Source organism: Dipodomys spectabilis, unplaced genomic scaffold, assembly GCF_019054845.1.
Source record: "Dipodomys spectabilis isolate Male_0828 unplaced genomic scaffold, ASM1905484v1 ptg000096l, whole genome shotgun sequence".
Taxonomy (NCBI): domain Eukaryota; kingdom Metazoa; phylum Chordata; class Mammalia; order Rodentia; family Heteromyidae; genus Dipodomys; species Dipodomys spectabilis.
Genome location: NW_024870773.1, coordinates 14,407,991 through 14,434,545, shown reverse-complemented (window position 1 = coordinate 14,434,545; position 26,555 = coordinate 14,407,991). Strand labels below are relative to the sequence as shown.

The window sequence follows — 26,555 nt, the reverse complement described above, 5'->3', positions numbered from 1 at the left end:
ACTCCTATCTATAGGCAATGAGTATTTAAATTTCAGTTATACTAATTATTACTAGATTTTAATCAATTCGGCTAAACAGTATTGGCTTAAAAAATGCAACCAATGGGGCCGGGAAGGTGGCTCAGTAGTAGAGTACTTGCCTTGCATGCATGAGGCCCTGGGTTTGATCCTCAGCACCACATAAGCAAAAAGAAAAAAGCCGGAAGTGGCACTGTGGCTCAAGTGGTAGAGCGCTAGCCTTGAGCTGAAGAGCTGAGGGACAGCGCCCAGGCCCAGAGTTCAGGCCCCACGACCAGACCTCCCCCCCCCCCCCCCAAAAAAAAAAAATGCAACCATTGTGTTAAAATACTCTTAAGCTCTTTTTAGGAAAGCATATGATTTTTTAAAAATTTTATTTAATTTTATTTTTTTGGCCAGTCCTGCAGCTTGAAATCAGGGCCTGAGCACTGTCCCTGAGCTTCTTTGGCTCAAGACTAGCACTCTACCACTTGAGCCACAGCACCACTTCTGGCATTTCCGTGTATATGTTACTGAGGAATCAAACCCAGGACTTCATGAATGCTAGGCAAGTGCTCTATCACTAAGCCACATTCCCGCCCCAAGTATATAATATTTTAACAAAAATAACCAATAGTTTTAATAATCAAATAATGAATAATTTAAAAATTAAAAAATAACAAAAAGTCAATGGTGAGAAGGGAAATAGCAGTAATGGTAATTTTTTTTTTACTTGTAACATTCTCTCCTACTAAAAATATATTTTGTGTGTGTTGGTTTTGTTTAAAGTAAAAGTGGCATCAGGAGAGGAAAAGGCCTTGAAGATGGATATGGAGAGTAGTCTATAATAAGGAACACAGCACACACACACAAAGAGGTTCTTGAAAAGGAATTAGCCAACTGACACATATCCGGAACACATGAACAACAGCAACAACAATAATCACAGTAATAGTACCTGACCAGGGGCTTGAAAAGGTAGTGGCTCTGACTGAAGCTTTGCAATGAGGAAATACCTTAGCCTTGAATTTGGAATGCCAAGCTATAAATAGAGCAGAGCAATTAGTCAGGATACCAAATTAAAGAGATTTCTACAAACTTTAGCACCTAGTCTACATCTAGATATCTAGATTCTGCTGGAGTAGACTATATGCTGCTGGTTTTTGGAAGCATTCTTCTTCTTTTTTATATTTTTTGCCATTCCTGGGGCTTGAACTCTGGGCCTGGGTACTGAGTCCCTGAGCTTCTTTTGCTCAAGGCTAGCATTCTATCACTTGAGCCACAGCACTACCTCTGGCTTCTTCTGTTTATTTTCTTTCAAGCTATTGTAAAACTTTTAAAGTTCTTTTCTGTACTTTTATCTGAATGAAGTTTGAATATGGTAAATCATATGTCTGTAAATAATTTTCATTTTATATTTCCCAAGTAAAATGAAATAGAGGATTTTTACATTTATTCTTGCCAATACAGTAAACATTTAAAAAAATTAAGTTCAAATTCTTGGTTACTTATTATTTTATTAAAAAGGAAGATATAATATTTTAAAAGTTAAAAGCCAATAAATATGAAATATATTTAAAGAAATTAGATATATTGCTAATTTCCACAGTTTATTGTACATCTAATTTTTAAGTAGGTTTTAATTTCTAGCTAAAGAAGATTAGAAACTAAACATAACAATAACAAAAACGGCAACACTTATAAAATCAAAATCTGCCAAAAAATTTTTTAGAACAAATTACTTTGATTTCTTAAAAATGAAATGAAAGAAATGTTTATAATTTAATGTTATGCGACAAAAATATAATTAGAAAATAATCATTTTATTTTCTGTTTTGGATTAAAGTATCACTAAATAACACCTCACTTGGAATCACCGTATATCATATATTTTCAAAGCATGACAAAGAAAAATATAATTTATGAGCTTCATGTGAACTATATATTTTTCCATCAAAAAAGCTACATGCAGACACTAAATTCTATAGAAAATAAGACTCATGTCTAAATTTTAGGATTTACATAAAATATTATTAGAAACATCTATTTAAATTATAATTTATATAATGGTTTAAAGTGTGGTACCTACAGAGGTTGGAGATAATAGAAATTCTTGGTACTGAAAGCCACAATTTTTTATTGTTTGTATCAATAGGTCTCTGAAAAGAGAGAGAAAAAATGGAAATGTGGTTCTTATAGTAAATAAGCAGAAAACTTCACCCATAAGTAAAATGGTTAACCCTACACAAGCTGTTTAGAAAGACAATGCTACTAAATCAGATCCATCTTTGAGAAATTACATTTTTTGTGTGTAAGACCTAGTACTCAGGCTTGAACTCAGGGCCTTAAACACACAGGGAGTACTCTACCATTTGGGACACAACTCCTATTCTGGCTTTTTGCTGGACAACTGTTGACAGGAGATTCAATGATGTCTCTACCCGGGCTGTCCCTGAACCACCAATCTCACATCCTGGGCTGGCCCTTAACCACTGTGCTCAAATCTTGGGCTGGCCTTGAATTACCATCTTCAGATCTCAGCCTCTTGAGTAACTAGGATTATAGCTGTGAGCCACCTTGGCCAGGCCAAAAATTACATTTTAATAAACATATATATAATTCTGAATTATAAGTAAATGAAGCTACCAGAAGATGTACCCACATTAATGAAGGTTCAAATTGTTAACCATTTGATGATGAATTTGCCAAGGGGGTGGGAATGACATCTTCACAGCAGGAGATTAAATGGAAAACCCTTAGTGAGCAGCAGGAGTTACAGACCAAAGCACTAACTCAGACTGACATCTTTTCCCTAAACTGCCATCTCACTGAACCCAGATATGGGGCTTTTTCATGGAATGTGGAGGCCCTAATTAATAGGGCAGAAAAATCCTACCGAAACAATCTGTTCTTTTGTTGTTGTTTGCTTGTCCTGAGGCTTGAACTCTGAGCCTAGAAGCTGTCTCTAAACTTTTGTGCCAATCGCAAGCATTCTACCACTTGAACCACACCTACAATTCCAGCTCTAATGTGTGTGGGTATGGGGGTAGAGGGGAGGTTAATTGGAAGTTAAGAGTCTCACGGACTTTCCTGCTGGGGCTGCCTTCAAACACTGGTCATAGGATTGCAGCCTCAGCCACTGGCATCCAGCTCACAATCTGTTCTTAATCAGAACTTTTTTTGCAAGCAAATTGATTATATTTATTACTTTAAAAATTATTTTTATTTTTATTTTACCTTATTGTTATTGTAAAGGTAATATACAGAGGAGTTACAGTTAGGTTCCTCTCTCCTTCTTTTCTTCCAGTTTTCCCCTCTCGACCTGTATAGTTAATTTTCAACATAGTGTCTAGCAAGTGTCACTGCTGCATTTGTTCACCCTTTGTCCCACCATTTCTGTGTTCCCCCTTACTCTTCCACAGCTAAACTTACATACAAGACAAAAGGTACAGAAATTAAAAGCAGTGACAAAGAAAAAAACAAACCAGAAGCAAAATAACATAAAACCTCTTGTTTCTAAGACAGCAATTCCACTCCCAGGCATTTATCCAATAGACCACAAACAAGGCCACATTAAAACTACTAGCACAATCATGTTCAGTGCAGCATTGTTGACCATAGCCAAAATATAGAATCAACCCAGATGCCCCTCAGCAGATGTGTGGATCAAGAATATGAAATTCTATACTTCCATCAGAAAAAAATGACATTGCCCCATTTGTAAGGAAGTAGAAAGACTTGGAAAAAATTATATTAAGCAAAGTAAGACAGACCCAAAGAAACATCAGTTGCATGTTTCCCTCATTTGTTGTAACTAAAAAGTGCCTATAAATCTACAGGTAAACACACTGGATGGTAAAACACAAAAAAATACATGTGGACATAATAAATTATACAGGACTCTAGAGATTCACACAGACCAAAAGAGGATATTTTTTTATTTTCTTTTTTTTACCAGACCTAGGGCTTGAATTCTGGGCTTGGGCGCTGTCCCTCAGCTCTTCAGCTCAAGGCTAGCACTCTACCACTTGAGCCACAGTGCCACTTACGGTTTTCTGGTGGTTTATTGGAGATAAGAGTCTCATATGGATTCTCCTGCTTTGAACCGTGATCCTCAGATCTCAGCCTCCTGAGTAACTACAATTACAGGCATGAGCCACCAGTGCCCAGCTCCCTAAGCTTCTTTTGCTCAAGGCTAGTACTCTACCATTTAGGACACAGTGCCACTTCCAGCTTTTCCTGTTTATGTGATACTGAGGAATCGAACCCAGGGCTTTATGCATGCTAGGCAAGCATTCTACCACTAAATCATATTCCCGAAAAGAGGGTATTCTTAGGAGACGATCACAAAGGTTCAATAGCTATGGGCCTATGATGATATAAAACAATGATTATTGAAATGAACTCCAAGAAATGGAAACAAGGTTTTATGTTAATCAGAACATTTTTACTTCAAAAGAGATAGGCACTAATGTAAGTGACTAAAACTAAGAGCATCCTAGAAATATCATTTTTACAAAAAGGATAATATTTCAAAATGGGAAAGAATAAGTAGAATCAAACTTTGCAAAGCTGCAAATTGTTAGTCAAAGTCAATACTAATAAATATGTAACCTATTTAAAATATCAGAATATACATGTTCATTTTTGAGATCTTTATTTATGACACTTCCTACTGACAGGTATTTTCTTACCTTGTAGAAGATACTTCAAACCCTTTAACATTTTCCAGAAGAATATATTTTGGTAATTTCTGTAATCTAAAAAACAAAGCAGTTACAGATATTTCATGATAAAGAAAAAAGAAAATCACTACTTATAAGAATGAGGTAATTTTCTGAATTTTTTTATTATAAATGAATATTTTATGATAGAGATAATCCATATTTTACTAATTTTTCGCCATAAACATGGCACACTTGGCAAAGTTCACACTTGAAAATGTTAATCTCCATTCAAACTTGTCTCTGAACCTGGGTTTGCAGAGTCAAGCCACTGCATTGCCCTACTCAAAGGGATGCTATTTACAGAGAATATAATGCACCTAGAGTTTGCAGGCGTTTCTAGGCCTTGGGTAACAACATTCCCTGATATTAACACCATTTGCATTGCTATGAGCAGAGGCAATGCAATTTAGCTAGTGTAGATTCATCTCTCACTGTGATGGCAAACCCTGACTAAATCCTGGCACATTCACAGTTACATTAATTAGTCATTGAAAAGATGATAAATGAAAAACACAGTATCTGAAGGAAGTATATATGAACTCCTAAATACCTATAAAATGACAAGCATCACATTCTTCCAGAGCTATAGTTTTACATACATTTAAGATAAGTCTTTAAAAAAAAAATCTAAGTTTTCACCTTGGAAGGATATCCAGGACATGTAAGAAGCTATTTGTCCTCGGATCACTCATATCACCCTGCAGGCCAATTCTATAGGGATTAAAAAACAAAGAAGTTCATCAATAATTTCATATAAATATACCAGTTTTTTAATCCGAGTTAAAAAAATCAAAACTGGGAATTAAAAATAAATGTCAGTCTTACACACATAATAAACATGATGAAAATTCATTTTTACAAAGTAATCTGTCCAAAAAACTTACATGAAACAAGAATAAGAAACCAATGGGAAGAAAAATCAATTACTCTCTTAAAATCATTTATTTAGGGAAAATTCACATACATATGTATAATGTGATGATGGCATCTTTTGCTCTACTCAGGTAAGACAGCAAGAGGTGACTGGGTAAGAGAGCAAGGAGGTCATTACCTATGGCATTGGCCATAACCACCACTTAAGCAGATTAAATAATAAGCAATACCGAGGTATTTTTGTCCAATGTAAACAGACACTTAATCTGAAGGCTTGATTCTATATGCAGAGTTACAACTTGGTCAGACTAACTAGGATCAGATCAAGTCATGTAAACAGGTAGTACTTGGGCTAGCAAATAAATCTCCCAAGGAAGGTTCATGACATGACCAAGGTTCAAAGAAGACTTAGATGGGCCTGCATAACAGGAACAGAGGACTAGGGTTTAAAGCCTTGGTGCCTGTTAGCCTCCTATCTTAAATAAGTTACTTGACATCACTTATCAATTTCCTCATACTGCAGGGCAGAAAACACCAGTGGATCTGGAGCTTAGCTAGGAGATTAAATGGGACATAAACAGATTCTGAGGAAATTTTTAGCTCTCAATTTTTAGCTGACAAGTACAGAGTCAGTTGCTGCTGCCATCAGCAGCTAGAGTTGGGCTAATACAGATGTGATATGTGTGCAGTAATGTATGCTGCCCTACAGTGCTGAGGTATGTAAGTATGTATCTCTACTTATGTCCATAACAGGCCACATTCTTGCACATGCACTGAGCCATCTTTATATGGAATGTTCTCTGCCTTCTCTGATAAACTTCTAATCTGCTTTCTGACAGCTCACATATCACCTAAAAGAATTTCTTCTGGTAGGCAGCAAGCCATTTTTGCCTCTATGCTCTCATGGCACCTTCAATATTCTGACACTATATAATTTATATCAAAATTACTTATCATTTTCTTCTACTAGACTATAAGCCTCACTCCAGGACAGGAACTATAGTACCAGAAGCAATGTATGGAACATAAATACACAGTAAGAGAGCATGAGACTATCACTAGAAACAGTTATTTGTTACATGTAATCTTCCATTTGAAGTAATGTACATTAAAACATTAACATGGTTAGTTCCTTAACCTTTCTATGTCTCAGTTTCTCACATGTAAAATAACAACAGTAATGTCTGCCCTGCCATACGCTTATTAAACAAAATGACATATTCTACGAACGACACTTAGAGGATTACTATTATTAGTATTTAAATAATAAAAATATTTTTAAATGCCTAAGTGAAGATGAATTAGTCAAAAATTTTGTAAAAAGTGATTCCTTGAAACACATAGCTAAGTAACCACAATGTAATTGTTTTAATGAACAATTATAATGCTGCTAAGAAAAATTAGATTAAATACATGTGTCAATTTAAGGAATGTACAATGCACAAATGCACTCTAGACTAGCTAAATTTTACAGCTAAGTAATTTGCAACTTAAATATTATAGAAATTCATTTTTATTAATACTAGAATACTCAATCATTTTTTATAAATAAATTAAGGTGATTTGGATCAGAAATGAATGTTGCAAGCCACATGCCAGTGGTTCATGCCTGTAATCCTAGTTTCTCAGGAGGCTGAGATCTACGGATTGAGGTACAAAGCCATTCTGGGCAGGAAGTCCATGAGACCCCTTTTTTTTTTTTTTGGCTAGTCCTGGGGCTTAAACTCAGAGTTTGGGACTATCCCTATGCTTCTTTTGCTCAAGGCCAGCACTCTATCACTTGAGCCACAGCGCCACCTCTGGCTTTTTCTGTTTATGTGGCACTGAGGAATCGAACCCAGGGCTTCATGCATGCTAGGCAAGCACTCGCCACATTCGCAGCCCTCCATGACATTCTTATCTCCAATTAAGCACTAGAAAACCATAAGTGGAGCTGTGGCTCAAAGTGGCAGAGTACTAGCCTTGAGCATAAAAACTCAGGGACAGTGTCCAGGCCTTGAGAACTGGCACCAAAAAAAAAAAAAATAAATAATGATAATAATAAAAAGAATGTTGCAGCTTAGGGAGACACAAAGAGCATATTCTTTTTTTTTTTTTGCCAGTCATGGGGCCTGAACTCTGGGTCTGGGTGCTGTCCCTCAGCTCTTCAGCTCAAGGCTAGCGCTCTACCACTGGAGCCACAGCGCCACTTCCGGCTTTTTCTGTTTATGTGGTGCTGAGGAATCGAACCCAGGACCTCATGCTTGCAAGGCATGCACTCTACCGCTGAGCTACCTTCCCAGCCCCAAGAGTATATTCTTGCATATCTATTGATAATCAAATTATTTTGCTCATCTGACTATAACTGAGTCTGATTTAATATGAATAAAAGAATTACCTATAAAATTTTTCAAAATATAAAAATACAATTTAGGGGCTGGGAAGGTGGCTCAGTGGTAGAGTGCTTGCCTTGCATGCATGAGTTCCTGGGTTCGATTCCTCAGTACCACATAAGAAAAAAGAATAAAAGCTGGAAGTGTCGCTGTGGCTCAAGTGGTAGAGCACTAGCCTTGAGCTGAAGAGCTGAGGGACAGCGCCCAGGCCCAGAGTTCAGGCCCCACAACCGGATCCCCCCCCCCAAAACAAATACAATTTATTACCTCCCCAAATAGATTTTGTGCCTTTCTTCTCCTTTGTGTTTGTGTGTATGTACATAAATACACATACATAAGTGTGTGGCCGGGAGGGAGCTCAGTGTTTGAACTCAGGGCCTAGGTGCTTTCCTTAAACTGTTTTTGCTGAAGGCTAAAACTCTACTACTTGAGAAATGGCTCTACCTCCACTAGTATCAGAGATATAAGTATCATGGACTTTCCTGCCTGGGCTGGCTTCAAAATCCTCATATCTTAGTCTTCTGAGTAGCCAGCACTAAAGGCATGAGCTACCAGCACCTGGCGCCTTTCTTCTTTTTAGTAGGGAGGAAGTAGGGAATGTTAAAGATCAAACCCAGGGCCTCAGCATGCTAAGCAGCTTGCCACCTCCACCCTAAGCATTCTTTCTGAATAGAGAAAGAAATTACCATACCTTGTAAATGGCTGACACGGTGGGCTCATTAAAATCATATTGAAAGATAATTTGTCAAAGTCCTCCAATGTAATACCCTAAAGAGCAAACATTTATGGGTGGAAAAGAATATTAAAACACAAATACTCAATGTATATTAGGTTAAAAAATGAACTATGTAACATGAGGGAAGGGACAAGAGCGGCAAAATAGGCAAAAAAATAAATAAAAGGTGACAATGACCAAGAAGTATTGTACTTATAACTTGATTTGGGCACTTAGGATCCCTTTGTACAACCATATAAGAAGAAGAAGGAGGAGGAGGAGGAAGAGGAGGAGGAAGAGAAGTATCTATTTATCAGTGACTTTTATTTTGCTAATATATTGCTCAGTTATCCTCATTGTCATGTAATCTCTGATCTGTCAGAAATAGAAGAAGATCTCATTTTCTGCTATCTACAATTACTTTACTGTTTTGACACGGTGCACAAACAATTTCCAAAGAAGCCAGTCACTGTTGGTTCATGCCTGTAATCCTAGCTACTCAGGAAGCTGAGATCTGAAGATCACATTCGAAGCCAGCTCAGGCAGGAAAGCCCATGAGACTCTTACCTCAAAGTAATCACAGAAAAAGCTGGAAGTGGCATTGTGTCTCAAGTGGTAGAGTGATAGCATTGAGCAAAAGGTGTTCAGGGATTATGCCCAGGCCCAAAATTCAAGCCCAGTGGTAGAGCGCTTGCCTTGCATGCCTGAGGCCCTGGGTTTGATTCCCCAGCACCACATAAGCAAAAAGAAAAAAAGCCGGAAGTGGCGCTGTGGCTCAAGTGGTAGAGCGCTAGCCTTGAGCTGAAGAGCTGAGGGACAGCGCCCAGGCCCAGAGTTCAGGCCCCACGACTGGACCCAAAAAATAAATAAATAAAAACAGAAAAAGAAAGGAAGGAAGGAAGGAAGGAAGGAAGGAAGGAAGGAAGGAAGGAAGGAAGGAAGGAAGGAAGGAAGGAAGGGAAGGAAGGGAGAAAGAAAGAAAGAAGGAAAGAAAGAAAGAAAGGAGGAAAGAAAGAAAGAAAGGAGTGAGGAAGGGAGGGAGAAGGAAAGAAAGAAGGAAGGAAGGAAAGAAAGAAAGAAAGAAAGAAAAAAAGAAAGAAAGAAAGAAAGAGAAGGAAGGAAGGAAGGAAGGAAAGAAGGAAGGAAGGAAGGAAAAGAACTTCCAAATTTTAAGCTTCTAGATTATAAACAAGATTTCAATGATCCTATTTAATAATATATTATAAATTATATGTAACATATAATCATATATAAATAATCATCTTATTCATATTTTGTAGTATATAATAAAAGTTTATTGAGGGGATATCTTTTTTTTTTTTTGCGGGTCGTGGACCTGAACTCTGGGCCTGGGCGCTGTCCCTCAGCTCTTCAACTCAAGGCAAGTGCTCTACCACTTGAGCCACAGCGACACTTCCGGCTTTTTTCTTATGTGGTGCTGAGGAATAGAACCCAGGGCCTCATGCATGCAAGGCAAGCACTCTACCACTGAGCCACCTTCCTAGCCCGAGGGGATATCTTGCCCTAGGAACTCTGAAGTTATTTTATATTTGCATATATATGATAATTAGATCTTTTGTGAGGACTACCAATTATCACTATAACTTAACTTTCTATTACTTCTATTTTTTGTTTTTTTTTAATTTTTATTTATTTTTTATTGTGAAAATACTGTACAGAAGGGTTACAATTACATGGGCGAGATAATTAGTACATTTCTTATCAGGCATTGTAGCATCCTCCTTTGTTTCCCCTTCCCATCCCTTCCCATCCTCCCCTACTTCTATTTTTTGTGTGTGATGAAATCCATCTGATGTAATATCAACTTTGAAATTCCTTGTATCTTTTATCAGAATTGCCTGTTATTTCTTTGTGCATTTTATAGGGACAATCTATTATTCATTAAGCAATGCTAACAAACGATTCATATTTTAGGGTACCTATTACATGCCAGGCATAGTACTAAACGGGAAATATAAAAACCACCAATGACTAGAGCAGCAGTCACCTGCCAAGGCCGCAGCCAGCCAGAGGAGGAAGATACCTTGAGAATGGTTTTGCTCTTGAACTCAGTGCCTTACCCTCCTCACTCTCCTAACCTCCATGGTACATTTGCATTATTCCATGGGACTGCATGGAATAGGGAAGGTGGGTGTTTTCTCTGGTTTTAAATTCTTGCTAATACAATCACAGTGAATAAAACTTAATTTTCATTTCAGACTTATTGCTTTGTTCCACTGCTCTGACCCCTGCCAGCTCGGGTCTCTCTGAGTTTCTGACAATATTGATTTCATGAGCTGACAGTTTCGTCTGTTTGCTAGAAGCATATTTTGAACCTTCCTTCCCCTTCTTATCCAATATTGACATTATTTCTATACTATAGAATATAGCCTGAGTAGGCTCACGCTTGAAATCCTAGACTCAGGAGGCTAGGATTTAAGGATCATGGTTCAAAGCCATCCCAAGCAGGAAAGTCCATGAGACTCTTATCTCCAATTAACCACCAGAAAACCAGACTTGGTGCTGTGGCTCAAAGTGGGAGAGCGATAGGTTTGGGTCCAAAGAAGCTCAGGGACAGCTCCTAAGCCCTGAGTTCAAGTCCCAGGACCATCCCAAACAATAAAGATAAAAATAAACAACTAAGTATATCTAGGCACATTTAATCCTAGTTACTTGGGAGATATAGACTGGGAGATCATGGTTGAAGCCCAGGTGAGCAGGGCACAGTGATGTATACCTGTCATCCCTGCTATAGGGGAAGTACAATAATTGAGTGCAATGGTACATGCCTGTTATCCTAGCAAGACAAGGAAATACAAACAGGAGGATGACAGGCCAGGCTGATTCTGGCATAAAGTAAGACTCTATCTCAAAAGTAATCAACAGAAGAAAGGCTGACGGAGTGGCTTAAATGGTAGAATGCCTGTCAAGAAAGAGTGAGGCCCTAAGTTCAAACCCCCTGTACTATGAAAAATAAAAATAATAGAAATTAAAATAGCAACCATAACATCCAACTAGTTCCTTTCTAATTATATTCACTTTTTTGGATGATATTGAGATTTGAACTCAAGGACTTATGCTTGCTAAATAGGGATTCTGAACCTGAGTCATACCTCCACCCCTGACTTGTGCATAATATTCTTGAGATAGGATGCTGCTTCTTGCCCATGTGCAAGCATGAACAGGCTCCACCTATGTCAGACTTCGCAGTGTCTAGCTCTTCTTTGAGAGATGGGTCTCTGGTACCTTTTCTGCACAGGCTGGGACTGAACCATGATCAGGCCTCAGGCTAACAGAATTTGGTTTACCATTCATTTTTTAATGGAGGCCACTTGAAAGTAAAGAGTTAAGGCTCAAGATGGGGAAAATGAGCTTCCTCTCAGATCCTTTGTCCCTGGTAAAAGCCTGTTAGGTTTCTTAACAAGAACAGGCTGTGTCTAATCTATGTTTTTACCTTCAGGGTGAGTGTGAAGGCTATCCGTGTTGAGATGAAGCTTCAGCCTAGTGATTGGGGTTTGAAATGTCTCCTGTTGTTACTGACAAAAAAGTACAGAGTATTTTTTCCCCCGCTTGTTAATTGTCATTCTTTCTTTTTTGATTTTGCACAAGATATGTAGAGGAAATTTTCTCATCTTTAATTCTGTCCTATTTTCATAGCATTTGAGACATTTACTTGAAGTTTTCTTTTTTTGTGTCTGCTTATGACTAAACCCACATCTTCATTAACATTGTATTTTCATCCTTATCTTTTCCCATCATTTTTTCTTATTACTCTTATGTAAGGATTAGAATTTTAGAAATATCTTTATGATGTCATATTCAATCAGAAGCCCCCAAAAGAATTAATTATTGGTATAATTTCTTAACTAAACAGTAAATTTTTTTTTTGGGGGGGGGGTCCAGTCGTGGGGCCTGAACTCTGGGCCTGGGTGCTGTCCCTCAGCTCTTCAGCTCAAGGCTAGTGCTCAATCACTTGAGCCACAGCGCCACTTCCGGCTTTTTTCTTTTTGTTTATGTGGTACTGAGGAATCGAACCCAGGGCCTCATGCATGCAAGGCAAGCGCTCTACCACTGAGCCACCTTCCCAGCCCTAGTAAATATTTTTGATAGCAAAGAATATATGTTACTCATGTTTGTATTCCCCCTAAGGATTCAATTCATTGAATGAAGTAACTATTTAAATGATTATTATGTTGCTGTATAAAATTTGAGATTCCTAAACCTCTCATTACTCTTAAGTTCTCCATTAGCCCTCTATCTTCTTTTTGAATGTGGCCCTCAGAGTTATTTTTATATATTAGACATAGACATGCCACACTTTCCCTTCAAGGATTTCATTACAAAGAGCAGGAGTGAAGAAATTAGTTTTCAATTAGCAATAATCGCGCCTCGGATAAACCTCATTGGCTATGATACTGCCACTGCGCAAAGCTAGGAGTGAAGAAATTAGAAGATACAGGAGGTGACAAATGAACCTGAAGACACAGGGCAAAACAAAACCCACAAAACTTACAACCAGTGCTACACCGTCTCACACATGGAATCTAAGTAAATCAAACCCAGGGAATAAAAGGGTGGTTCCCAGAGGTTAGACCTAAGGAAGGAGGGTAGGAAGATGGTGGTCAAAGAGCACACAGTAGGAAAATGTGTGGGAGTGCCACTGTACAGCATAGGAACTACAGTTAACATTAATGTGTTCTGTGCTTGAAATTGTGAAAGGATCACACAATAAAAAATGGTAAGAATGTGAGGTGGAGAATATGTCAACTAGCCTGATTCAACCACTATATGTCATATGTGTGTGTGTGTATATATATATATATATATATATATATATGTATATATATATATATATATATATATATATATAAAATATACTTCTTATGTGGAAATATTAGAATCAAAATGTATTTCTGCTGGGTGCTGGTGGTTCACTCTTGTAATCCTAACTACTCAGGAGGCTGTCTGAGGATCCTGGTTCAAAGCCAGCCCGGGCAGGAGAGACCATGAGACTCCTATCTCCAATAAACCACCAGAAAACCGGAAGTGGCACTGTAGCTCAAGTGGTAGAGCGCTCGCCTTGAGCTGAAGAGCTGAGGGACAGCGCCCAGGCCCAGAGTTCAAGCCCCACGACCGACCAAAAAAAAAAAAAAAATATATATATATATAATATATATAATATATACTGAATATTATGTAATACACTGAATATATTATAGATATATGAATCTAAATAATCTGTATTAGAGTCAATTCAAAATTATACATTAATAGTATCTTTCTTCCTTCCATGTATAAACTTGTTCAATCTTCATGAGAAAGCTATATTGACATGATGTTTCTGAAATGCATTGTTATTAGTTACTACCAAGATGATGCGAACCATGTACCCTCTATGATATCCATGGGTAAAATTCTTCACTGAATGAATATTACTAGCCAGGCACTGGAGGCTCATGTCTGTAATCCTAGCTACACAGGAGGCTGATATCTAAGGATGGAGTTTCAAAGCCAGCCTGGGCAAAAAAATTGGTGAGATTCTTATCTCCAATTAACCACCAGAAATCCAGAAGTGGTGCTGTGGATCAAAATGATACAGTGCTAGCCTTGAGAGATAAAGCTCCAGGACAGCGCCCAGGCCCTGAGTTCAAGCCCCATGACTAAAAATGAATGAATGAATGAATGACTAAATCTTACTACCTTTTATCTTTTGCTAATCATACAGCTGAAATATGTTCCCCTTACTTATTTATTTGATTAGTTACTACAGTACTGGGGTTTTGAAATCAATGCCTGAGTACTGTCCCTTACCACTTTTGCTCAAGGCTAGCATTCTGCCACTCAAGCCTCAATTCCCCTACCAGCCTTTTGTTGGTTAATTGGAGATAAAAATCTCACAAAGCCCAGGCTGGCTTCAAATCTCAGTCTCCTGAGAAGCTAACATTACAAGCATGATCCATGGCATTCAATATGTTCCCATTTTTCAGTAATTGAGAAAAAAATTTTAAAGCATAAAACAATTTTTTTTCAAAAAGTATAGTAAGTTCATAAACGAAACTGTATCAATAAAAAGAAATTAAATACTGTTCATGCTACAATGCAAATGAACTTTGAAAACATGTTAAGCAACAGAACCTAGACAATAGGGCTTATATTAGTCCATTTATATCAAATGTTTAGAAAAAAATCCATCAAGAGAAGACATAGATTGCTGTCCTGTAGGAGTTGAAGTAGGAAAAGAGAATGTTGCTAAGGTTACCTCTTAGAGTACTAAGAACGTTCTGGAAGCCAGATATCCAAGAAATTTATTGGAAAAGAAAACACAAAAATAGCCCATAAACACATGAAAAAGTAGTCAATATTATTTGCCATGAGGGAAATGCAATTTAAGTCACACACCCTTTCTGTTCACTTGGATGATTAAAACAGGATGACTAATAACAAATCTTGGCAAGAAAATTAAATTTCTCCTGAAACATTGACAATAGGAATGTAAAATGGTTAAAGTAAACTTTGGAAAAGTTTTATCTTCTCATACGTTTAAGGACAATTGCCACATAATACAGCAATTCGACTCCTAAATATTTACCCATAAGATGAACATTTAAAAATTCACACAAAAACTTGTACATGAATGTTCATAGCAACTTTATTAGTAATAGCCTCAAACAGAAAACAAAAGCATGTGACTAGATCTACATATTGTAGTACATAATATCCCACTATGGGGAACAAAGATACATTTTTTATCTTCTAATAAAATAGAAACCATTAATTGCCTTCTAAACTTCTATGATTTTCACGATGCATCATCCAATTAAGCCAAGAGAAACCAGGATTTGGGAGTGTTTTTCAATCCATTTTCTGGTTACATATGTTTTTTAATAATACGAATTACTTACTTCAATTGTCTTCTCCAGCAACTGTGTGTGAGGAAAACTATGCTTGTAGACTTCATTAGCGACAGTGTTTACATCGATGGCGGCTACCACTTGTGCATGGACACAACTTTCTGTAATGATAAATGGAATGTCGTAAAAAGAATACTCCGTAGGTTCATCACAGAGAAAAGCTAAAAGTGCAGAATTTAGGAATGGATGGCTTTCCTTAATTTTATCTAGCCAGTTGTCAACCCATCAATGGAGGAGCCAGGCCAGGAGAAGCCAAGCATGAAACAAAATATTGGAAAATATTCTGTGGCTCAATTCTCTACCAGAGTTTCAGGGCCAAAAATAAGATTTAAATTGCAGTTATTGCTTCTTATATTTAGCTTCTTCTCTCATTAAGATATATACTTATGAGACAACTAGAAATTTTTCCTAAGTTAAAACAAATAAATAAACATAATATATCCTAAATGAAAGTATATTCTAATTGAAATTTCTTTTTTGGGTCCGGTCATGGGGCCTGAACTCTGGGCCTGGGCGCTGTCCCTCAGCTTTTCAGCTCAAGGCTAGCGCTCTACCACTTGAGCCACAGTGCCACTTCCAGCTTTTTTCTTTTTGCTTATGTGGTGCTGAGGAATCGAACCCAGGGCCTCGAGCATGCAAGGCAAGTGCTCTACCACTGAGCCACCTTCCCAGCCCCTCTAATTGAAATTTCATATAAATAAAATATCATGGGTTTCTGTCTCACATTAACACAAAGCCCATCTATAATACATCTGAAATGTTTCTGTGTAAGTTTTTTGGCTTTTTTCTTTTTTCTTTTTTTTTTTTGGGGGGGTCCGGTCGGGGGGGCCTGAACTCGGGGCCTGGGTGCTGTCCCTCAACTCTTCAGCTCAAGGATAGCGCTCTACCACTTGAGCCACAGTGCCACTTCCGGCTTTTTTCTTTTTGCTTATGTGGTGCTGAGGAATCGAACCCAGGGCCTCATGCATGCAAGGCAAGTGCTCTACCACTGAGCCACCTTCCCAGCCCTGTGGCTTTTTTCATAAGAGCTTTATTGATATAAAATTACCATAGCTTAAATTTACCTGTTTGAAGCCTAGATAAATTTTTTAATAAGGTGAGGAATTCATTGGTAGCCAGTGTAAACCATCCAGAGACATTAAAATTTTGACATAGAGGGGAGAATACAAGAATATGGAATGTAACTGTCAAGGAATGCTATCATTAGCCTTCAGATGCTGAGAATTTCAATATGTAATATGTTCTTAGATTGCAGTCACAATCTGAACTCCGTAATTGCAGCTGCTGCTATTCTTTGCAATCACCACCTTCTTCCCCCAAATCTATATAAAACCAATTATGCAGACCATGTGCAAAATCAGGACACAATAGGAAAAGCTTAGAAACTAAAAATACTTGAAAAGTTAAGCAAATCATTAAAGACAACACTATAATGTTACAACAATAGATTCAAATACAGTAAGCCTACCTTATTTGTGGAATTATAAGAGGTTGTTTTTTTTTTTTTTTTTAACCAGGCATGGTCAAAAACATAATAAAAAATTAAAAACCAAAAGAAATTTCAGAAACAAAAATTTTACATTCCTGCATATGCATTACACAGCTCAGTTGATGTGGAGAAGTGCTAGGTCAATCCTGCATTGTAGTCTCTTATATTTAAATCCTTGTATGATCTGATATGTTTCTGCCTTTAATTTAATGAAAATTACACCTCCATCAAAGCAAATGAGGCCCAGAAAACAAAATAAAAATTATAGTAACTCTCCCAAACCCCAAAGAGCCCATAATGTGCTGAATTAGAGTGACAAAATGCAATTTTTTGCATTTGTTGAGAGGAAGTGTATTTTTAGTGGAAGTTGGGCAGCACTGGGGAGCAGGATATATCCAGCGCTCAAGTATTCAAGAGCGTGAGATAAGATCTTATCTCTGGAGAGCCATTTTAATGAGACAACAGTAACTTTGTGACAGTGATGCTCCTGACACTGTGCAGTTTCAAGATATGGATGTTCAGAGCTACTGTACTAATAGTACTTTACAGTACTGAATTCTACATATCCTGAGTATTCACTAATTTTTTCCTGGATAGCTACCACGTTGGAGCATATATTCACAGACATAGTGGTTATTTCTTTAATAATAGCTATCTACTGATTGGTGGTGACCTTAAATCAGAACAAACATTTTTTAAAAAGCAGATAGAAAAATTCCAGGGTAAGGATCTAGAATGTAAGCAACAAATGCTGGAAATAAAACTAGATTGCAGGAGAAAGGCTCACATCTAATCAGAAAAAGAAAAAAAAATGTGACCTTACACTGAACTCTAGAAGAGATGAAGCCAGAGGAAAAAAGAGCATAGATGTCTCCAGGAAAATACTTACCAGTGCCTCTTAGGTTTAAATAACTCAGATTCCCTAGATATTCTTCTAGAAAGTACCATCCCCTATGCTTATGGGAAATTGCAAACCTTGAGTCTAATCAGTAATACCACAATTAGCCACCTCCAACTGAATCTAAATTGAACAGGTGCTTAATTGCTTGAGTATAAACAATAGGTTATGAATTCTATCTTTGTCAAAAACAACAGAAAGATCTTGAGACATAAATTAAGAAGGCTTCTCAACCAAAGAAAAATCATTATTTGAAGATTAATCTGAAAAAAAATCACAAAATGTATAATTCAGGTCAACAAGTAAACTACTACTAATCACTGTATGACACTCAAGATTAGGGGCTGGGAATGTAGCTTAGTGTAGAGTGCTTGCCTATCATGCATGAAGCGCTGGGTTCCATTCCTCAGTACCACATAAACAGAAAAAGGGAGAAGAAGTGCTGTGGCTCAAGTGGTAGAGGCTAGCCTTGAGCAGAAGAAGCTCAAGGACAGTGCTCAGGCCAAGTTCAAGTCCCAGAACTGGAAAAAAACAACAAACAGATTAAATAAACATTCACCATAGTATTTTATTGTTTTCTAAACCAGATCTACTTTCATCAGTCTGCTGTGCTTACATTTTCACTATTTATGCAGCACACAGGTCTGCCTGGAATTGGTTAACATGAGTTTCACCTCTTTCTCAGGCTGACTAAAAATTCAGAGTGATGTACTAAATCTATACCAAAATCAATAGTTAATTTTATGTTTGTGCATTATGTGCCTGCAGGTCATAAAGTCTGACAAAAAGCAATTGTATGTGAGTGTTTCTAGTGGAGACCCAAAACTGATGAACTGAAAATTCTTTCTCAGGAACAAATGGATTTTAAAGTCAATAAACATACAGTTTCACAGACTGATGCACAGATTTTAGACAGCATGACCCAAAAAGTTATTTCCATTAGTAAACAAAAATGGATATAAAGGCTGAGGTTACGGTTCAAGTGGTAGAACATCTGCTTCCAGAAAGGGTGAGGCTCGGGGCTCTGGTGGCTCACACCTTTAATTCTAGCTACTCAGGAGGCTGGGATCTGAGGATCATGGTTCAAAGCAGCCTGGGCAGCAAAGTCCATGAGACTCTTATCTCCAATAAACCACTAGAAAACCGGAAGTGGTGCTGTAGCTCAAGCAGTAGGGCACTCGCCTTGAGCTGAATAGTGCAGGGACAGCACCCAAGCCCAGAGTTCAAACCCCACGACCGATTAAAAAAAAAAAAAATACCGAAAGGGTGAGGCCCTGAATTCAAACCCCTGTAGTACCACCAAAAAAAAAAAAAAAAAGAGGGTCAAAAATGCAGATATACAGTATACAAGTTAAATATTCTAATTCCAAAATTATTGGGGCCAGAACCAAAAGTGTTTCAAACTTTAGAACATTTGCATAGTCATAATAAGATAGCTTCAGAGTGGAACACTAAATGCAAAACTCATTTGTGTTTTATTTATACCTTGTATACATATGCTAAAGGTAATTTTATAAAAAGAAAATTTTAGTGCACCTGCATTTTTACTGTAACCAAAACATGAGATCAGGAGTAGGAATTTCCACTCATGATTTCATATTGATGCTCAAAAAGCTTGGGTTCTGGAGTTTGGGGACTAGGGTATTCAATCAGTACTAAGATTATTACACTAATTCAGCTTGTCTTTCAAAACAGAATTGCTCCTGGATATGAATCCATTTTTAAGGGAAAAAAGTAAACTTATAAGTAACAATAGAAAGCATATCATTTTTGTCAAAATGTTAAAGTGAGCCCCAAAGACAACTTGTTTTAGTATTTCCTAGCATATAGCTTAAAAACCTTTAAGTGGAAGATACATACTTTGAAATTATATTTCTAAAAATGTCAAAGTGGAGATGCTCCTGTAGAACTGTTCTCATAGGAACTCTCTCATATAAAGGATACAAGAATAAGACTGGATCACATGGTCCATGGATTCTCAAAGGAGAGAGAAAACTGAAAAGGGACCCACTGGGATCTTTTGGTAAAGGTGAAAGGAGGGATGTGCTTTCAATATTTTAATACATTACTTTGCCCAGCTTTTGTTCATGAGATTTGAGTTCCTGGATTTGAGGTTTAGGAATAGGAAGCATAGATTTTTAAAAAGCTGAGAAATGCAGTGAGACATTCTAGATAAGAGAAAACAATTTCCATTGTGTTTAAAGATTACCACACTGAATCTACAAGAAAAGGACAAAGACATTATGTTTCTGTTTAAGGGAACTGATTGCTAAAATGCAAATTTACATTTGAATGTGAATACTTTTCCTTTGATTTCTGGTAAAGCTGGTAGGGGATTACAATTTCTGATAGGGAAGGACTTCTGGTTGGAATAGTAAAAAGGTACAAATTTATACTCCGCCTGGCTTTCCGAACCAAATCAAGAATTTTAATTTTCATGCATAATGATTAAAAGAGAAGCACAAAAAAATTGAAATGTAAATATAGCATTAATCCTCCCACTTTGAAATAAGGTACATGGTTTGCTTTCTGATCTGTATCCCATATAGGTTAAGTATTTGAATTGCCTCATTATAAGCACACCTGAGACATTTAATCAGGTAGGTTAACACTGACATCTAGTTGTGAAATGGGAGATCAATTGGTTGAGTATAGCTAATTTCTATTTCCTTTCATTCCAAGTGTCAGCTTAATTAGGAATAGAAGGATAAACACAAACATATCTGCAACGATTCTGAATTTAGTATCAGTAGCAAAGGACTAGGAGTATGGATCAAGTGGTAGAACCAAGGGAGGACCTGGGTTCAACTCCCAGTACTACAGGCAAAATAAGTAGGTAAATAAAGTGAGTAAGCAAGCATCAAATATTTTACTGCTGTTAGCAAAGCAAAGTACATTTCTTGGATCTTAATTTTTTTCTGCATTTCAAAACTCACTAATGATATTTCTATGAATAAAATATAAAATGAGTTTAAACACTATGCAATGACCATTCAATTTCCTTAAAAAGTCTCCTTAGAGCCGGGTGCTGGTGGCTCACGCCTGTAATCCTAGCTACTCAGGAGGCTGAGATCTGAGGATAGCTGTTCAAAGCCTGCCCGGGCAGGAATGTCCATGAGACTCCAGAAAACTGGAAGCGTTACTGTGGCTCAAGTGGTAGTCCACTAGCCTTGAGCTGAAGAGCTCAGGGACAGCGCCCAGGCTCAGAGTCCAAGCCCCACAACTAACAACAACAACAAAAAAGTCTCCTTAGAAGTTCAGCTACTATTCAATGAAATAAAAATGTTTTGGGTCAAGACATACTTTACTGTTATCAACATCTGAGTAAACATTAGAGGCCACGAAGACATGGCTGGGCAGCGACTCTCATCTGTGAACTGATGGCAGTCTCGGCACTGATCTTACAAAACTGAAACACTGTTTTCAACAAATTACCAGAAGATAGACGAGTGCTGGAGAATTGATACAGAAGAGAAATATGTCAAAGTAATATTAAATGTAAAAATAGATCACACACAAATAAGGGAGTTAGCATGACACATGACACGGGTGCATGCGCGCACGCGTGCGCGCGCACACACGCACACAAGATTTGCATGAAAACACAGTGAAATATAGAGAAATAGAGAGGCAAGGAGGCAACAGGTTTTGAGGAGGACCTTGAGAAAGAAAGTTAAGACACAAGAAATCTTTCTAGTGTCCAGGAAAGTCCATTTAACATAGTGTCGGTGTGCTAAGGTAGCCAGTACTGCCTCCCCTCCCCATTTCAGTCTCTTTCTCCCGTCCTCTCTCATTTTGGCCAGGGGCTACAGAACACTAAACAACACTGCCAGGACCCTCAGTCCTGAGGATCTGAGTGGACTCAGCTTCCAGGGACATGCACTGATCTCTAAAATGATTTGTTTCCATATACAGGTAGTTGAAATTGTCAACCTGACACGTCAGTAGCTCCATCCAATAAGACTTTCTGCAGTGATAAAAATGTTCTATATCTATGCTGCTCAATGTGGCAGCTGTCACTCACGTTGTAGATGAGTACTAAGCATGCAACATGTGAACAGTACAACTGAGGAACTCCATCTCTATTTTAAATGTAAATACATCTGTCTTGTGGCTACAATACTGTATAGCACAGTTACTAGGTTCCACAGCAACAGTCCTGAATAGAAGCACAACTGGATAGTGGAGAAAACAGAGGGAGGAAAATTGCTGCCACTCACTAGCTGGGCAGCCTTGGGAAACTCATTTATCATCTCTAAGCTTCAATCTCTTCATCAATGGAACTCACAGGAAAACAGCTTTACAGCAGTAAATGCTGCTAATAATTAAACTGAGAGTCTATAAAATAGCTGTCAACATGAAGATACTCAGCAATTACTGAAACTTCTATTCACTACTTGGCATTTACCTGAAATATGTTTCAGGTAAATTTAACAGATAACTTAGTACATAAGTTAATGATGGGGATGATTTTAATTTTTATTAAATTTAGGAAATGAGACTAGTGAGATAATGTTCAGAGTTATAAGCTACTTGTCTTGAGACAGATCAGGAGAAACATCTTCAAAAGATGTTAGAGTAATATAAGAGGACAGTATCTTCACAAATGACAAAAAGTGGATGATTTTAACCTTTGCTATAAAAATACTAAATAAAAATGGACTGAAATATAATCCCAAGAGAGCAGCAGTGATAAGCCTTTCCTGACCTTGCTACCAATCCTTGGAATGATAAGCCCAAAGGAGGTAGAGCCAGCCTGTCCTCCATCCAGGGTCATTACCACTTGTTTGGTCTACTACGAGGCCTTGTGCCTGCTAATCAAGCACCCTACCAACAACACCCCCGCAGAAGTAACTCCTTTAACTTCTCAGATTTCCATTTAACTTGTCTTTGAGTAATTATTAATTCATAAGCCCTAATTCTTACAAATAGCATTTGGTATTTTTAGATAACTTACTGCCCTGAAATTAAGAGACTCCTCCTTCCATCAACTTTTGACAACAATTAAGAGAAAACTCACCTGGAAAGTGATGAGATCATTTATTTCCAAATCATGTGTATTAAAAGAAAAAGTCAATCTTTATAGGGATTGTTTCTTATAGAAAGCCCTATCTTAGAAACCTCATGAAAAGAGATGTGATCGTTCAAAGATATTAAATAAACATGTTTATGATAAACTACACATACCAGTACATATAATGCCTAATGTCAGTTAAAAATTACAGCACTGCTGGACATCAGTGGCTCACATCTATAATCCTAGCTACTTAGGAGGCTGAGATCTGAGGATTGTAGTTTGAAGCCAGCAGAGGTGAAAAAGTCTGTGAGACTCTTACCTTCAAATAAGTACCAAAAAATTGTAGTGAAGCAGTAGCTCAAGTGTTAGAATGTTAACTTTGGACAAAAACACTAACGGGACAGTGCCCAGGCTCAGAGTTCAAGCTCCAGGACTGGCACCAATAAAATAAAATAAATGACAGCATCAATAACCAAAATCACTGAATGCTGCTGAATAAGAGCATAACTGGGGGCAGGGCGGGGGGAGTGGTGGCGAGGGGCTCAGTCTGATTGAAGTGCTATAAATGCATATGTCAAGTACCACAGTGAATAATTAACACACACTTTAAAAAAATGAATAAGATTGTGAGACCGTCCTATCTGGGGTATGGAAGGAAGAGAGCAAAAGTGGAGAGGGTGAAGGTGGGTGAAAACACTTTCTGCACATGTGGGAAGACAGAGCAATGAAGTTTGCAGGTAAGGGAAATGAAGGAAGATGGAGGAGGTGAGTCTAATCAAAGTACACTGTATGAATGTGTTTAAATAAAACCCACTTGCGCAGCCACTTGATGCTAATAAAAATATGGGAAAATAAAAGCATTTAAAAAAAAACAACAACAGCATTAGCTGTGTGCCACTGGCTCATGACTATAATCCTAGCTACTCAGGAGGCTGAGATCTGAAGATCTTGGTTCAAAGCCAGCCTGGGCAGGAAAGTCCATGAGACTCTTACTCCCAATTACCCCCCAGAAGTGGCGCTGTGGCTCAAGTGGTAGAATGTTCACCTTGAGCTGAAGCGCTCAAGGACAGCACCCAGAGTTCAAGCCCCATGAACAAAAAAAAAAAAAAAAAAGCAGCATGAAATACTCATTTTTCTTAACATACATTAGTAAATTAGTACATATAGGTCTCTCTGGGGCTTTTTCTAGGTTTTAAAGCTAAGGCTCAAAAGTCTTCTCAAAGTTCACCACTACATTCTTGATACGATCCAAACTCCTTAGCACAATCTGGTCCCTGTGTACTTGTGTCCACCCTTCTCTTTTGGCACTGTACTCTGTGTTCTTCCAACTTGCAGGCACCACACTCAAACACATACACTTTTCCTTCAGAGAACACCAAGTGACAAGTAGCATCTGGTTCGTCATATTTCCCAATCCTGATTCTGTATACGGTATCGAGACTCACCTCATGTTGCCCAACCCCTAACTCTATCTCTTTTATTTTTTATTATTATTGGTCTCTCGAGACTTACTGGGCTCAGCCATGACCTCTTCCACTAAGGCCTCTTAGTCCTGCAGGCTCTGTTCATAGTCTAGTTCACATTTTGCCAAGGGCAGCATGTCTCTCATTAGACTAAACTATCTGAAAGAGCCAGACCATGCTCCCTGCATCTAGGTACTCCTTGTACTTAAATATGGTTGTTAACTAGTACAGCCAGGCACCCAGTAAGGGCCTCTTAATTGTGCATAAGAGTGAGTTATGATTTCTAAATTCAGCTCTCAGTTTTTTGTGTTTCTATTCCTAAGAATACCACTTGTTAGAGAAAAAAAAAAAAAGGTTTAATAAGCCTATACTTACACGTTCAAGAATATCTACCTAAAGGTTCACCTTAAAGTAGATGGTTAATAAGAGGTCAAACTTTTCACCTTGAAGACACCTACACTGAAGTTCCTAGGCTAGCCTATGAAATTTAGTTATCTTGTAAACTTCTTAAATAGAGTACTAATGTGCTATTGTCGGGCAGTCAGTACAAAATGGATACTGTAATAAATATTTACTGACTCTTGAATGTATTTTTGCTTGCTTGTTTTCTTTTTTTTCAAGACAGGTCTCACTATGGAGCCTTGGCTGCCTTTGAACTCTCAATCCTTCTTCCTCCTTAGCCCAAGTGCCAAGACCACCATGCTCGCAGAATGTACCACATTTATAATTAGTACAATGCAAACAGACAAAGGAACCTATTTTTATCATGGAACCAAATAATTTATTTTATTTATTTTTTGTTAGTCGTGGGGCTTGAACTCTGGGCCTGTCTAGAGCTGTCCCTCAGCTCTTCAGCTCAAGGCTAGCACTCTACCACTTGAGCCACAGCGCCACTTCCGGCTTTTTTTATGTGGTGCTGAGAAATCGAACCCAGGGCCTCATGCATGTGAGGCAAGCACTCTACCACTGAGCCACCTTCCCAGCCCCAGAACAAAATAATTTAATACTTCTTTTGGTTATGAGATTGAGAAATAACTAAATGAAAGCAAGTATAAATATAGATAATGTTTGGATACATTCTCAAAAGTGGGGGCTAGGAATGTGGCTTAGTGGTAGAATGTTTGGCTAGCATGCATGAAACCTTGGGTTCGATTCCTCAGTAACACATAAAAAGAAAAAGAAAAGTCCAGAAGTGGTGCTATGGCTCAAGTAGTACAGTGCTAGCCTTGTGCAAAAGAAACTCAGGGACAGTGCCCAGGCCCTGAGTTCAACTCCCAGGACTAGCAAAAAAAAAAAAAAAAAAAAAGGTATATCAAAAGAAATATAAAAATTAAACAACGTTATAGTCTTTTAAAGACCACCAAGTAAGGGGCTGGGAAGGTGGCTCAGTGGTAGAGTGCTTGCCTTGCATGCCTGAGGCCCTGGGTTTGATTCCTCAGCACCACATAAGCAAAAAGAAAAAAGCCGGAAGTGGCGGTGTGGCTCAAGTGGTAGAGCACTAGCCTTGAGCTGAAGAGCTGAGGGACAGCACCCAGGCCCAGAGTTTAGGCCCCACAACCAGACCCCCCCCCAAAAAAAAGACCACCAAGTAAGTGGAATATGACTAAAGTTCCCATGTTGAAAGCTACGTATTCACATACATATAGAACTTAAAAGATATAAATTACTTAATTAACAAGTATACATATGATCCAGCCATGTGATTACATTACAATTTTTCTGGCTGATGCTTATAATTTGTAACATGAAAATGTTTTATATAGTCGAGTGTTGGTGGCTCACACTTGTAATCCTAGCTACTCAGGAGGCTGAGAGCTGATGATCATAGTTCAAAACCAGCCCAGACAGGAAAGTCCATGAGACTCATCTCCAATTAACCACCAGAAGTGGTGCTGTGGCTCAAGTGATAGAGCGCTCTCCTTGAGCTGAAGAGGTGAGGGATAGTGCCCAGGCCCAGAGTTCAAGACCCAGAACCAACAACAACAACAAAAAAGTTTTATATAAAACATACTCAGACACTCACTGGGAAGTGACCCAGATACTCACCGAAAAAGATTTGTAACAAAAAAGATTTGTTACAAAAATATATTTTT

The 26,555-nt window shown here is 38.0% G+C and overlaps 1 protein-coding gene and 1 non-coding gene across 3 annotated transcripts in view; both read right to left on the bottom strand.

Annotated features, from left to right (window-relative positions):
- Trdmt1 (tRNA aspartic acid methyltransferase 1) overlaps positions 1 to 26,555 on the bottom strand; it is a 41,824-nt gene that overhangs the window by 12,348 nt on the left and 2,921 nt on the right. The window contains exons 2-7 of one of the 2 annotated variants that reach the window (XM_042686298.1): positions 15,587 to 15,696; positions 8,661 to 8,737; positions 5,364 to 5,435; positions 4,692 to 4,757; positions 2,087 to 2,156; positions 956 to 1,039 (exon numbers count right to left, since the gene is read on the bottom strand). In XM_042686298.1, coding sequence (XP_042542232.1) covers positions 956 to 1,039; positions 2,087 to 2,156; positions 4,692 to 4,757; positions 5,364 to 5,435; positions 8,661 to 8,737; positions 15,587 to 15,696 — 479 coding nt within the window. The remainder of the gene's footprint in view (positions 1 to 955; positions 1,040 to 2,086; positions 2,157 to 4,691; positions 4,758 to 5,363; positions 5,436 to 8,660; positions 8,738 to 15,586; positions 15,697 to 26,555) is intronic. The other variant, XM_042686299.1, reaches the window with a different exon arrangement.
- Positions 12,971 to 13,117, bottom strand: LOC122113335. Its single transcript, XR_006148417.1, has one exon. It is a non-coding gene; the product is annotated as a U4 spliceosomal RNA (small nuclear RNA).